This window comes from Acanthochromis polyacanthus, chromosome 14 (genome assembly GCF_021347895.1).
Source record: "Acanthochromis polyacanthus isolate Apoly-LR-REF ecotype Palm Island chromosome 14, KAUST_Apoly_ChrSc, whole genome shotgun sequence".
Lineage (NCBI taxonomy): Eukaryota > Metazoa > Chordata > Actinopteri > Pomacentridae > Acanthochromis > Acanthochromis polyacanthus.
The window spans coordinates 13622240-13637758 of record NC_067126.1 but is presented as its reverse complement, the minus strand read 5'-3'; the positions used below and the strand labels follow the sequence as shown (position 1 = coordinate 13637758).

At 39.3% G+C, this 15519-nt stretch overlaps 1 protein-coding gene and 1 long non-coding RNA gene across 4 annotated transcripts in view; one reads left to right on the top strand and one right to left on the bottom strand.

Moving 5' to 3' along the window:
* slc15a2 (solute carrier family 15 member 2) overlaps positions 1–15519 on the top strand; it is a 51022-nt gene that overhangs the window by 10241 nt on the left and 25262 nt on the right. For all 3 annotated transcript variants that reach the window (XM_022220041.2, XM_051958900.1, XM_051958899.1), the window contains 8 exons: positions 113–203; positions 283–360; positions 5699–5781; positions 5917–6000; positions 6150–6239; positions 7985–8029; positions 8283–8318; positions 11117–11205. In XM_022220041.2, the coding sequence (XP_022075733.1) occupies positions 113–203; positions 283–360; positions 5699–5781; positions 5917–6000; positions 6150–6239; positions 7985–8029; positions 8283–8318; positions 11117–11205 (596 nt within the window). The remainder of the gene's footprint in view (positions 1–112; positions 204–282; positions 361–5698; positions 5782–5916; positions 6001–6149; positions 6240–7984; positions 8030–8282; positions 8319–11116; positions 11206–15519) is intronic.
* On the bottom strand, positions 12718–15039 carry LOC127537155 (uncharacterized). Its single transcript, XR_007946652.1, has 3 exons — positions 13740–15039; positions 13324–13386; positions 12718–13230 (listed from the first exon to the last, which is right to left on the bottom strand). It is a non-coding gene; the product is annotated as an uncharacterized LOC127537155 (long non-coding RNA).

Here is a 15519-nt window from a genome sequence, read left to right as displayed (position 1 = left end):
ATAAACTAGCAATTGTTAGCTGACCAAATGTAAAATTTGTACTGTCCCCATTGATCCTATCATTACACAGTGATCACAGTTTAACTCCTGATTATTAATTCATCACCTCTAGGTCAGAGAGAGACAGAAATTCTTCTCCATTTTCTATATGTCAATCAATGCTGGGAGCCTCTTGTCGACTATAATTACACCCATACTGAGAGGTGAGCATTCACAGTAATAATGTTCAACATATGTAAATCATGCCCAGTGTATTTGAATAACATGACTCTACGTCTGCAGGTGATGTTCAGTGTTTCGGTGGTGACTGTTATGCTCTTGCCTTTGGAGTTCCTGCAGCTTTGATGGTTGTGTCTTTGGGTGAGTTTCTCTAAAGCTGCAGCATCATCCAATCACAAATATTCCTAAAAGCAGTGAAAGAGAAACGGTTCATTCATATCCATAGTTCAAAAAAATTCTGCTACTGCTATTTCCCCTTTGAGGCTTGCTTTAAGGCCACTGCAACCCTTGTGGAGTCCCTCAAGGCTGCATTTTAGACCCAGTGTTGTTTTCATTATATATGTTGCCCTTGGAATCCGTATTTAAGAAACACAACATTCCTTTCATTTTTTTGCAGATGATATGCAAGTCTATCTGCGAGTTAAATAAGGATTTTTAAGTAATTGTAAGTAAAAACCACTTAGACCTCAACATGTATTAAATGAAATGTCAGGCAAGTTTGTTGAACATTCATAGTTCCCCATGGATAAAGTCTTTGGTGATCAGCTAAAGTTTCCTCCGGGATCTTCTCGAGGTTCAACATTTGTGGATTTCAGTAAAAAGTTTCAACATCTAATAGATGGATTGCTGTGAAATTTGGTGCAGATATTTATGCCCCACTCCGAATTAGTCGTAATAAGTCTGGTGATTCCCTGACTTTTCATTTAGCGCCATCACCATTAAAATTGTTATCCATTTAATTAATTAGTTTATTGCAAAACAAAGTCCCAGCTGTACTTGGTCTTTTAGCTAATGTTTGAAAACTAACAAGTAATGGTCATGGTAAACCTTATAGGCTTATAGCATGTTAACATCTGAGACCATGCCTCAATACATTCTCACAGAGCAGCTAGAATGGCTGTAGACTGTCTTCCATTACATGTTTGACAATTATTACTAGAATTAGGTAACTTGAGAGCAGGAATAATGTCCGGAAGCAGATGTTTGACCTTTTCTACAAAAAGACAATAGTTGACTGATTTAGCATTGCTCTCTCATACAATTATCATACCTACAATAGAAAAGTTAACCCTTTAAGCTGCAGTCAATTCCAGCCATTTTCAGTACAAAAAAATCGCTAATATTCTATTTGTAAATAAAAGTATGATGAGAAATATAGGGAATATTGGACGCGCATCGCGAGGTGCATTTCCTTGAAAACGACCTATTCGTGGATTATATACCGACTTCAAGACATGTTTTGGACAAAATATTTTACTGGCTTGTTTTGTCTGGATGTCCAAGGTTGGATTATGGCCGTTTTTTGTTGAATATTTTCGTCTGTGTGTAATAATGAACCCAGAAATGTGAGTCGCGCTGTGTACGTTAAAGCCGTGTACAGAGAACGGGTGGATGGATATTCGTTGTTTGTCGGACAAATGTGTTTATATTACCCGCTGTGGTAATCACATCTGAAAGTGGTTTATACCGGCGGATTCATGAGAATCTAAGCTTTCCATCGGTGTATATTGTTTGTATAATCGCGTTTGCAGTTTCAGACATTTAGCAAATTGCTTATGCAGATCTCAAAGTGTACCGCGGGCGGGACACTGAAGTGCAACGGGAAGAAAATTATCTATTTTATTGCACAAAGTATTAATTAAATTCAATAATATTTTATTTAGAGGGTGTCAATTATCACCATGTCACCTCAAGGCCCTTTATATAGAAATGTAAAGTCAATATAATATTATATAGAGATGTCCGATAATATCGGCCCACCGATATTATCGCCTTAAAGTTAAGAAATGAAATCTATAAATGAACTTTACAAGAACACATGGTATTAACAAGCCATATAATTGAAATAAATAAAACATAAAATATGTGGCTTTATCATTTGACAAATTCAAAAAAGAGGAGAGAGAAAATAAATTCAGTCAGTAATTGTGTAACTAACTTTACCCTCTATTTTCCCTGCAAGAAAATTTACATTTCAAAGTTCTCTCAAGCTTATTGCATCACAACAAACCCTGTTACTTGCTCTAAAAGATTTCAGTGATTGCTTTTTATTCAGCAGGAAAAGGATCCTTGGAGAGTTTGCTATTGGGCCGATATTATCGGCCCACCGATAATATCGGCCCGATAATATACAGTGCCTTGTGAAAGTATTCGGCCCCCTTGAACTTTTCAACCTTTCGCCACATTTCAGGCTTCAAACATAAAGATATAAAATTTTAATTTTTTGTCAAGAATCAACAACAAGTGGGACACAATCGTGAAGTGGAATGAAATTTATTGGATATTTTCAACTTTTTAACAAATAAAAACCTGAAAAGTGGGGCGTGCAATATTACTCGGCCCCCTTGCATTAATACTTTGTAGCGCCACCTTTTGCTGCAATTACAGCTGCAAGTCGCTTGGGGTATGTCTCTATCAGTTTTGCACATCGAGAGACTGAAATTCTTGCCCATTCTTCCTTGCAAAACAGCTTGAGCTCAGTGAGGTTGGATGGAGAGCGTTTGTGAACAGCAGTCTTCAGCTCTGCCCACAGATTCTCGATTGGATTCAGGTCTGGACTTTGACTTGGCCATTCTAACACCTGGATACGTTTATTTGTGAACCATTCCATTGTAGACTTGGCTTTATGTTTTGGATCATTGTCCTGTTGGAAGATAAATCTCCGTCCCAGTCCCAGGTCTTTTGCAGACTCCAACAGGTTTCCTTCCAGAATGGTCCTGTATTTGGCTCCATTCATCTTCCCATCAATTTTAACCATCTTCCCTGTCCCTGCTGAAGAAAAGCAGGCCCAAACCATGAGGCTGCCACCACCATGTTTGACAGTGGGGATGGTGTGTTCAGGGTGATGAGCTGTGTTGCTTTTACGCCAAACATATCGTTTTGCATTGTGGCCTAAAAGTTCGATTTTGGTTTCATCTGACCAGAGCACCTTCTTCCACATGTTTGGCGTGTCTCTCAGGTGGCTTGTGGCAAACTTCAAACGAGACTTTTTATGGATATCTTTGAGAAATGGCTTTCTTCTTGCCACTCTTCCATAAAGGCCAGATTTGTGCAGTGTACGACTGATTGTTGTCCTATGGACAGACTCTCCCACCTCAGCTGTAGATCTCTGCAGTTCATCCAGAGTGATCATGGGCCTCTTGGCTGCATCTCTGATCAGTCTTCTCCTTGTTCGAGGTGAAAGTTTAGAGGGACGGCCGGGTCTTGGTAGATTTGCAGTGGTCTGATACTCCTTCCATTTCAATATGATTGCTTGCACAGTGCTCCTTGAGATGTTTAAAGCTTGGGAAATCTTTTTGTATCCAAATCCGGCTTTAAACTTCTCCACAACAGTATCTGGGACCTGCCTGGTGTGTTCCTTGGTCTTCATGATGCTCTCTGCACTTTAAACAGAACCCTGAGACTATCACAGAGCAGGTGCATTTATACGGAGACTTGATTACACACAGGTGGATTCTATTTATCATCATCAGTCATTTAGGACAACATTGGATCATTCAGAGATCCTCACTGAACTTCTGGAGTGAGTTTGCTGCACTGAAAGTAAAGGGGCCGAATAATATTGCACACCCCACTTTTCAGTTTTTTTATTTGTTAAAAAAGTATAAAATATCCAATAAATTTCATTCCACTTCACGATTGTGTCCCAATTGTTGTTGATTCTTGACAAAAAATTAAAATTTTATATCTTTATGTTTGAAGCCTGAAATGTGGCGAAAGGTTGAAACGTTCAAGGGGGCCGAATACTTTCACAAGGCACTGTAATATTTTATGCCAATATTTGACAATATTGGCATAGAAATCAGTCAATATTGTTATCGGGTTTTTTTGCCTGTAATGAAAACCAATAAAATAATGCCTAGATTTCGTTGGCATTTACCAACGTGTAAATGATCACATCATCAAACTGAGTTGTGAAGTGTGTAAACAACCATGCCAGATTGCCAGCATGTGGCACCGGTGTTTGGCTCAAAAAAAGATAGGACTACATTGCCAGTCAAGTTCATCTACCAATGGAATGAGGGAAAAGCAGCTTTTGCTCTCAACCAAACTAATATAACTAGCCAATGGGGAGTAGAGTGGGGGCGGATCTTAGAAAGATGTTGAGATCCAGCTGCAGGTGAGTTCATTGTTGTCATGGTTACAGTGACGCAGTGATACAGAAATCTTTAACAAATCCATGGATCCAGACTATAAGCCACATTGTTGCTCAAATCTAATCACTTGGTCCTTGTATCATTTCTGACCTTCCCTGAAAATTTCAAACGAATCCGTTATTCAGCTTTTTTGAGTAATGTTGTGCACCAACAAATGAACGTGAGGACAAATGTACGCCAGTCGTCACGTAACTCCACCGCCTTCCTTGGTGGAGTAAAAGCAAATGGTGCTTGACGTGGTTGGGTTAAACAGAGATGGAAAGCCCTTTGGTTGCTGGTGCAAAAAACTGAAGGAGCTGGGTGCTTGTTTCTGTACCATGTGCTAAAGAAAAAACTCATGTATGCAACTAGCAGGACAAACGTGCTGCCACACCACGAGTCAGACCTATAGCGCTGCTGTTCGCTCTGAAATTCACAACTTGTTTATCCAGGAGCAACAGTCACTGCTGAGTTACTGACGTAAGACTGACCGGGTTTGTGATTTAAAAATACATGTGGTCATTCATCGCAGAACACAGCTTGTTGTCCACCAGATCTCAACCACTCCTTAATCTGTGTAAAGAGTTAGCTGAAGATAAAAATGCTTTGCCAAAACTGCCCCATGTCAGTGTTACATAAATGCACATGGCATAGTACCAGCATTTAAGAAAACTCTTTCTGAAAAGCTCAAAAAATGTGTGTTTTCATTGGATTTTGACGAAGCCACTACAGACCGTGGAGACAATTCTTCAAAAATTATGCAGCCTATAAAACATTTAATAAGTTAATAAGCTATTGGTTAATTATGCAAACTTATATCAGTGTCCCAATTAAGTGTCACCTTCAGGCTGTTTAGGCTAAGATCCTCATGCTGACAATGTATTTTTTTTGGCTGGACTCCCTCATGATCAAGGCCCATCCACATACATCCTGACAGTTAGTTGTCTCTGAGTCCCCAACACCCTTGATCCTTATAGGATTCATGCTCTGCTGGCTGCTCCGTGTGAAAACAAACTCTGATTTAGTACTAGAGAGGCCACAGATAGATTGCAGCGAGGGTGAGACAGAGTAGTAGTTTTAGTGTTGGAGGCCTGAAACCTGTTTACAACATGTTAGAATTTATTACCTCGAAGCATTTCAGAAACCACAGGAGAGGACAATATGTCTTTATAAGATAAACAATTGCAAAATAGTGCTGTTTCATGTTGTTCTGGGAAAATATTAAGCTGATGTTGGTTGTTCTGATAGCAGGCGAGTTTATTTGCTGGAGCCATTTCTAACACAAACTGTTCACTTCTTCACAACCTCTGACTCCAATCTGACTCTGCATTCGTCTTGTGCAGTTGTGTTCATTGCTGGCAGTGGTATGTACAAGAAGAATCCTCCCCAAGGAAACATCCTGTTGGAAGTCTGCAATTGCATTGGAGTGAGTCATGTCCCTCTTCTCCTCCAGTGTATCTGAGGATTTAATCAAAGTGCAAACACATTGATTCAGGGCTAATAATCGTCAAGAATAATTTGTGATGTAATAAACATAAGATTTTCTTAATTTTTTTTGCAGTTTGCCCTCAAAAACCGCTGGTACAGATGGAAGCACGAACCTCGGAGGACCCACTGGTTGGACTGGGCCGAAGAGAAGTACTCGGTAACACCAGCTGCTATTAGCTTTTCCACTCAGAAATTCTCATCTGTTTGACAGTCTATCTCAAGGACTGCACTTAACAAAGGTGAATGCATGTTTGTGGCTTAATTGCAGCACTAAACTATTTGGTCTGTGTGTTTCTGCATCAACAGAAGCGTCTGATTCAGGAGATTAAGATGGTTCTTCGGGTTCTGGTGCTCTATATCCCGCTGCCAATGTTCTGGGCTCTGTTTGATCAGCAGGTGCAGAAAGACAACACAGAACTCTATACACCATGCACTAATGTTGAATGCACTAAAGTTAGAAGAGGCTCTATCTGAATCTGAAATAGCTCAACAACTATGACTTCAGTTTGGTTTAGACAGTCATGTTCCTGCAGGATGAATCTTAAAGAGCCCTTATTATGCACATTTACAGGTTTATAATTGTATGTTTGGGGTCTCCTACAATATATTTACATACTTTAGTGCCCAAAAAACACATTATATTTCTAAGTACTGCACTGTTGCATCATCTGTACTCGCATTCTTTCTCTGTCGCTGTCGTCTTAAATTACTTTGACAGTAACAGTCAGTGGTTTTCTTTACTCCATTTAAACTCCTGTATCTTTAAAGCTTGTTTCCCAAAATGCCCAGTGTGCTCTGATTGGTCAGCTGACCTAACAAAACAGGTCAATATTTGTTATATAATGTTGCTTATGTTCTTTTAGGTCTTATAGCTTTAAATTGTTTGTTTGGGAATGTGTCAAACTAGCCATGTGTTAGATAATGATGTAAATAAGTAACAGAAGAAGAATCTGGACTTGAAATGAGGTGTTTCAGGCAGGTAAGAAGCAGTGTTTTCTGTGGGACAGAATAACTCTATTTGATGTGAACTTTGGTTAGACTTTTAAATACCCTAAAAAGATACCACACTTTATGAAAAGGAAAAAAAACAAAACAAAAAATGCATAATATGGGCTCTTTAAAAACTCTGATTATCCTTTAGAGTAATCAATCAAGTAAAAACTTTTTGGGTTGTTGAATGGATTAAAAAAGGTAAAAAGTAAGGCATCAGTGAAGTTTAAATGGTGCTGGTAAGCAGATGTTTGTTAGCACTGGACAGAGCGAAGTTAACTGTGTCCAGTGGTTGTTTTTTAGTCTTTACAGTAAGCTAAGTTAACTAGCTTCCACTTGACATGAGAACATTGGTCCAGTAGAAAGCAAATAAAATCCTAAATGTTGAATCATTACTTTTAAAATGACAGGCAAATACCACCCCACTTTTTACAACAAAAACTAATGCACCAGAATAATGTAAATGGTGTTTTAAAGAAATCAAAGCATTAAAATGTTCTGTATCTTATTGTTTTCAGTGCAGATTATATTGTACAGATTGTACACAGCTAAATTAGTCTGTAGTTTAGAGAAAAAGAAATAAATTCTTGTGATTTTTAATCTGACCTCTACTTAAATCCCTCTTGATTTATATATCAGACATATCATTCAAGTAATATCACATCACCAGCTTCATTTAACTAAGTACTGAGAAAAAGACATTCCTGAGTTTTAATTCACATTTCCTCCTTCAGCACTTGTACATACTGTACATGAGCAGTGTTCCCAGTCAGAACAAGGTCAAAGTCTTGTGGCATATCTTTCTCACAGAATCTCATAAATATCTGTTATCTTCTCCTCTGGTCAATATTCCTACACAACCATCTGATTACAGAAAACCTCAAACCCGCATTCGACATTCCTGAATCTCATTCCTCCAGATGTCATTTTCCAATTAAATCGACCGATTAAATAAAAATGTCAGGAAAAAACAAAAAACAATGCCACAAATTCCTTGGAAAGCATGACAACAGTTTGTGGATTCTTTGTGATTATCCTTTTTAAGAAACCAAAGAATATGCTTAGTTGAAGGATGATTTTGCAAAGCTAACAGTGGAGCTGTCGCCTTAAATTATTTTGACAGTAACAGTCAGTGGTTTTCTTTACTGCAGGGTTCCCGCTGGACACTTCAAGCCACGAGGATGAACCTGGCTTTTGTAAGAGTTTTCTTACATAAAGTAACAATGTCAAAATTGTCAAAAGCCTGATAACGTATCTGCATTTTGAAATAATTAAATGAGTTTTGATGTTTTTTTATTGCATAATCTTTCCTGGGTGTTGCTGTAATTTGTCATTTCACTCCAGGAAATTACATTGTTTATGGCTGTGATAAATCATGCTGTCGGTAGGTTTAGATTTATGATGTTCTAGTTTAAGTGACTGTCCTATCATCATTTTATTTTGTTACAGGGAGATGCCTTCAGTATCAAGCCTGACCAGATGCAGGTATGTGCAGTCCAATTTAGTTTCTATAATATTAGCAATATGTTTGTCCAGATAGAAGATGATAATGAATAAGGTGAAAATCCACCTTACCCAAACCCCACCTATCTAATATGATCATACAAAGTATATGATGCAGTAAAGCATCACAGTGAGTTCATTGTTGACCTTGGAAATAGAGGTTGAGTTTAGTAGTTGTTTTCTAGCTTTATAGTCATCATATGGAAGTTACTTATTTTCCATTAGTAGTAGTAAATGTATAAATATCTCTCTTTTTTTGGTTAAAAAAGCTTACACTTTTACTAAATCTTGCCCATTTACCAAAGGAAACACATAAAGTATATGATGAATTTTGTGCGTGGTCAATATTTGGGTATTTTTTGACACTTTGCAAGTTAATCAACTGTTGTATTGAAGTATTCTGACTGAGATTATTAGTTCCTTAAAGTCTTGGAGTGCAGAGTTTTAAAAGGTAATAGCTCTGTAAAAAGTTAAAGACCCCCTGTTGTGAAGATCTGTTTTTTGTCTTGTTAAACCTGTCCATTTGTTTTTTTTTTTAAATGAAAATAAGTTCTATGGCTGAGCTTTTCTACCTTGAAACTACATTATACAGTGATGACAGTATTAAAATTACATATTCAGACTTGCAGAGTTTTATATGTAACTAATCAATCATAAGATAAGGTAAAGAAGCAATTCTGTCAACTTACAGGGTGAGGTCATCATTATACTCCTGGGTTTGAGCTGTTTAATCAATAACCAAACAGGGACTTTAACGAGGACATGAAGTGAAACCCAAGATTAGATATGAGCCCAATAACTTACTAAAATAATCTGAGCTCTGTATTTTCCTTTCTTCTATTTGATGGCAGGTTCTGTTTTCTGCACTTGTTCATAGGACATGTCTATCTTATATACACACCAATCGGGCATAACATTATGACTGAATAACACTGATTTTACAGCATCATGGCACCTGATAGTGAGTTGGACATACCAGGCAGCAAGTGAAAATTTTGTCCTCAAAGTTGACGTGTTAGAAGCAGGAAAAATGGGCAAGCGTAAGGATTTGAGCAAGTTTGACAGGGGCTAAATTGTGATGCCTAGATGACGGGGTCACAGCATCTCCAAAACTGCAGCTCTTTTGTGGGGTGTTCCCGGTCTGCTGTGGTCAGTATCTATCAAAAAGTGACCCAAGGAAGGGACAGTGGTGAATCGGCCACAGAGTCATCTGTGACCAAGACTCATTGATGCACGTGGGGAGTGAAAGCCAGCCCATGTGGTCTAATCCAATAGATGAGCTGCCGTCTCTTAAACTGCTGAAGAAGTTAATGCTGCTTCTGATAGAAAGGTGTCAGAATACGCACTGCATCACACTTTGTTGCCTCTGGGGCTGCATAGCTGCAGACCAGTCAGGATGCCCATACTGACCCCTGTGCACCGCTGAAAGACCAACAATGGTCTTTCATTGTGAGCATCAGAACTGAACCACGAAGCAATGGAAGAAGGTGGCCTGGTCTGATGAATCATGTTTTCTTTTTCATCATATGAATGGCTGGATGCGTCATTTACCTTGGGAACACATGGCACTAGGATGTACTATGGAAAGAAGACGAACCAACGGAGGCAGTGTGATGCTTTGGACAATGTTCTGCTGGGAAAACCTTGGGTCCTGCCATCCATGTGGATGTTACTTTGACCTGTACCACCTACAGGTCAACCTACATTCATGCAGACCATGTACACCCTTTTTTGGAAACAATATTCCCTTATGGCTGTGGCCTCTTTCAGCAGGATAATGTGCCATGTCACAAAGCAAAAATGATTCAGGAATGGTTTGAGGAGCACAGGTGTTGACTTGGACTCCAAATTCCCCATATCTCAATCCAGTTGAGCATCTGTGGGATGTGCTGGACAAACAAGTCCGATCCATGGAGGCCCCTCCTCGCAACTTCCAGCACTTAAAGGATCAGCTGCTAACATCTTGGTGCCAGACACCACAGTACACCTTCAGGGGTCTAGTGGATGGGTCGATGGGTCAGGGCAAAATGGGGACCAACACAATATCAGGCCATAATGTTATGCTTGATCGGCGTATATGTAGTTGTGTCTGTATCTTAACAAATAGATATGAAGTTAAAGCTCCACTTTCACTTCCACTCAAATTAGATGTTTTATACAGTGTTTAAGATAAAATAGACTTGTTAGAGTAACAATAAACAAAGCCAACATGTGATGCCTTACAATGCTTTAATGCACTGCAGCCATCTAAACTTCTTGCAGCTTTTCTGGTCTGAAAAGCTGAGTGAAAACACTCAGTTACACTGACATCATGTGACTGAACTGCAAAGAACATTGCACCTTTAAACTATAAAATGTTTATGGTTGTCTGGTCTGTGAGAGGAACATCAGTGTTCTGATATAGATGTTAACGCCCTAAAATACACTTCAAGCTTAAAATCAGCTCTTCTTCCTCATAGTCACTGCTTTTAAATCTAGTGTGCTTGATTGCACCACAACAAAATAGTAGTAACAGTCTGAAAACCTACCATCCAACCCTGATCACTGTTTTTTTTAAATATTTTTCACTTCACATGAAAATACATGTGCCCTGAAGACACCTGATATTTGACTAGATGAAGTGATGCAATCATCATGTTTATCACCACCATCTCACAGGCAATACTGAATCTGAATCACTCTTGTTATTCGTGCATAACTGCCACCTTTATGATTTTATGCACTTTAGTGAGCTTTTATGGAGTCATTTATAGGCGTGTTTTTCTCTCGCTGTCATCTAGATGCTGAACGCTCTGCTGATTCTTGTGTTTGTGCCCATCTTTGACCTCGTCATATATCCACTCGTTAGCCTTTGCAGAATCAAGATCATGTGAGTAGAATCAAAGTTTTTTTTGTGTGAATACTCCCATGTTTATTGCAGCCATAAGCATTTAAGGAGCCTCCTAAACTGGAAAATTTTATTATATGACCTCAGAAATATGTCCCTGGGATATGCCTCAGGAGGATACCAAGTTAGTGATTGTGGGAAATATGCTTTACATTTACAAATGTAACGTAGCTAATTGCATAACTTGAATTGGAATATATGCTAAAAGTTGATTTCAGCATTTTTTTTTCAAAAAAGAGGAACTAAAACTACTTTCAGATGTGCAAATGTGGTATCAGGTGGTTCAGACACACAGATAACATGAAGCTCTTTTATTACTAGTGATTTTCTATTTGTGTTTTAGAGATTAGCTCAGGTTGTAAGAAACACTTTTGCAGCAGATGGCACTGCATCAAAACAAGGCAGTCTCTCATCAGGCAGGATCATCATTCTGATTTATGAAGTGATAGCAAAAGCATCTGGCTGCAGACCTCCACTGTAAGGTCGCTTCCGGTGCAGGCTCCACTGTCAGGACGCCTCCACTGTCAGGACGGGAAATGCACGGGATGCATTACAAAATAAAATCGAAATAAAATCGTGTAGGGACTTCCGGTGGAATTCATTTTCGTGCTAATGCATTAATTAGTTAATAATAGAACATAAAATCTATTAATCCCTTGTCTATATTATATATCGTTTTTATTTATATATTAAACTTCTGTTTTGTCATTTTTGTTCTGTGTTTTCCTTTTATGTTACGCATGAGCCCCACTGTACAGCGAATACAAGCGGCCAAAATGAGTTTCCTCCGCAGGCAGGCTGGGCTCAGCCTTGGAGATAGGGTGAGGAGCTACCCTGGCTGCGGACCTCCACTGTGAGGTCGCTCTCACAGTGGAGGTCTGCAGCCGACCCGACTCCGGATAAGCGGAAGAAAATGAATGGATATCCATCCATTCATTTTCTTCCGCTTATCCGCCCCACCGTGACTTTTTATGCCTGTGAAGCACACATTTATATTCTGCCAGTAACCGTATCAAGAGTATATTGAGAATTTATAATTACTCCGCCAAGGAACGCGGTGGAGTTATGTGACGATCGGCATACGTTTGTCCTTCTGTGAATCCGGCTGTTGGCAACACTACTCAAAAAGGCAATAACGGATATGGATGAAATGTTCAGGGAAGGTCAGAAATGACACAAGGACCACCTCATTAGATTTTGCCAGTAATGCGGCTTATTGTCTGGATCCACGGATTTGTTAAACATTTCCCATAGCGAGATAGCGGCAGGCACGGCGTCGCTGTAACTATGACAACAAGCAAACGCATTGTCAGTTGCCTGCATCAATTCATGCCGCCCGCTGCATATTTAATGAAATAAATGATTAGTTAATAAACAAATGCTGCATTTATATAAAAAACACTACATTTCTGACAATGTCATGTGGGGAAATGAACAGCCTTGAAGGAATACTGCGCTCTCTGAGTGCTTTTCTGGTTCTTTTTATTTGGACAAGTGAAGCATTAGCATTTGTCTTTTTCAAAACACTTCTCATTAATGATTGCTACGTCTCATTATGTTCTTGTGCTGCTGGAGCACCTAAATACCACCAACTACTACCCAAACTCTTGAGATCTACAGTGTAGTTCAAGTGAATTATTAAGTGCTCAATGAGAAAACAAAACATGAACACACAAAGTCACAACATGATCAAATGTTCTGTTATCCTTCAATTATTCATCTTTGTGACATTCACAATATGCCAAATAATTGTTTTCGTCCACTACTATGTCACAAAATTTCCACATGTCCTCAATGTTGTAGAATGTGAATTTGAAGATCTCCAGGATTTCTTCCCTTTCCTGCTCATCCATGTCTTTTATACTGCAGAGCAGCCTCAGCCTGTTCCTCCTCCCCCATGTATAGAACTTCAGGCAGGTCCACTCTGGCAGAGAAGAGTGTCTTATTGGCCTCAACCCACTCTGCTGCATGTCTGCAATCATGCAGAATACGCACTTCAACCGAGTCCTATAGAAAAGACAGAAATAAAAAAATGTCTTTCTGTACCATAACTGCTGCACCAACAGTATCTGACCAATAGATACTGTGAGAATAGCCTACCCCTTCCACTGGTGTGCTCACATCAGCAGGTCTGACTGAAACCTCAGCTTGCTGCTCTTCTTCCTGAAAATATATAGATAAGTAAAAAGATCAGTTGTAATATTCAAGCCTAACCTCCAAAAAGAAGAAAAAGAAAAGATCCCATCAGGACCTGTTCAAGTAGTCCACCTTGACATATTAGTCAGCTCAACAAATGTTAATTTTCAATCCAATCATGCATTATCTAGACACTGTTTATTTTTAGAGACAGCAGGTGTGACCTTAACTCATGAATGGCATATTCTTTAAAGCGAGTCCACAATTGGAGTCCAATTTGGAAAAAAGACTGTTGAAAAAATAGGGAAATAGAAATGCTGGTTTCCAACCTGAAACAAAAGAAAAACTCAAATGGGACTAAAACAAAATTAAAATCTTACCATAGTAATGTCATCCACCCTTCTTTTCTTCAGCCTAAACACTGGTAACACCTCACCTTGCAGGAGGGCTTTTGATGTATCTGTCCAGATCTTCTTATCTAAAAGCAAGTCAAGAAAATGTTTAGATTAGACAATGACAAACAAGTCACATGACACAATTGTGTGCATGTGCGTATAACTTTAATCTAAAATGCAATGACATTACCTAATGGCATTTTTAGGTGGACCTCCAAATCTCGCTGAAGCTTCGACGGGATGCTTGGTTTAAACATGCCTTTGGGGCAAAGGGGGCAGTGAAACAAACTGCAGCATGTTGTGCAGCGTTCTACTCATAGGCGTCAGTTTAGGGGGGGACGGTGGGGACGTGTCCCCCCCACTTTTTGTCAGGGGTCATTTTGTCTCCAACATATTCAAATTCTTCACATGTAAGCTGTTGTAAACCCAGTTATTTTCAGTAGTATAGGAAATTCCGACGCTCCTGAACGCACCATCCGCACTCGGCCGAGAGTTGCACAGACACGCAGCACACCTTCGTGAGGTTAGAAAAAAAAAAAAAAAAAACGCGCAGATGCTAAATTTGCGCCTGTGCCAAGTGGAAGCTCCGACCAGAGGCGTGCAGGGGCAAAATTTCAGCCCGGGAGAATTAGTACTATAGCGGCCCACAGACCCTTCTAACTGCATGTGCCAATAGCTCAACAGCTTGAGCTTCTGCCTTTGGTACGGTGGTTGTGAGTTCGAGTCCAGCTCGTGGCATTTTGCCGCCGTTCTTTGACATTTTCTCAAAGTGCTGTGGTCTCCGTCCCCCCCACTTTTAAAAACAAACTGACGCCCTTGGTTCTACTGCAGGCTTTCTGACTGACTTAAAAATTGAATGGTGCATCTGAAAAAGATATAAAATTGTGTTATGTGTTTGAATTATAGTACATGAACTTTATTTCAAATTAATTTATCTTTGCTTACAGTTAAAATGTGAAAAAAACTTAATTTCTACATACATTTCTAGGCCTCATTTACACTGCAGGTCTTTTTGCCTAATACTGACTTGATGTATAAAAGTGACCTATATCCAATAACTGCATCATTAATTACTCCTACATGAGTTTGCAACAGCTATACTGACGAAAAACACAAAACATGCATTTACTACGGTGGCTGACAGGGGCAAATGTACAATATACACAAACGAGCTGCAAATACATGAATGCGTTGCATAAACAGAAACGTGCTGCAACAAGAAAACATTGCATATACAGACGCGCTGCATAAATGAAAACAAATGCAAAAAGAAAACGTTGCATATCCAGTCACACATGAGCGAGCACCCATAAAAAGTCGGCATGGTTATCAATCCATCAATCAAACTTTTATTTATAGAGCACTATCCATACAAAAGAAATGTAGCACAAAGCGCTTTACAAAAAAAACAAAAAACAAAAAAACACACAGGTCCCCCCATCCCCCCGATAGGCCTACATAAACCCACACATACACCCCCCCCCCCCCCCCCCCCTCGCACACATAAAAAGTTATGTTAGGTTATGTCAGAGACAGTGGACATCTAGTTTGCCTAAATGTTTAGGAGTTTTTAAGTCCTTAGCTTTTCAGTCACTGTGATTATATGGGTGCTGAAGTGGTGTTTTACTACCATCTCCCTGTGTTCTCTCTGTTATTTATGTTTATCCATGGAGATGAGAGAAGACAAACCTTTTCATACAGTTTTTCCCTCAACTAACGTTACTTGTCTCACTCACCATTGTCTGCCTCTCAGGTGAAAAGCTCA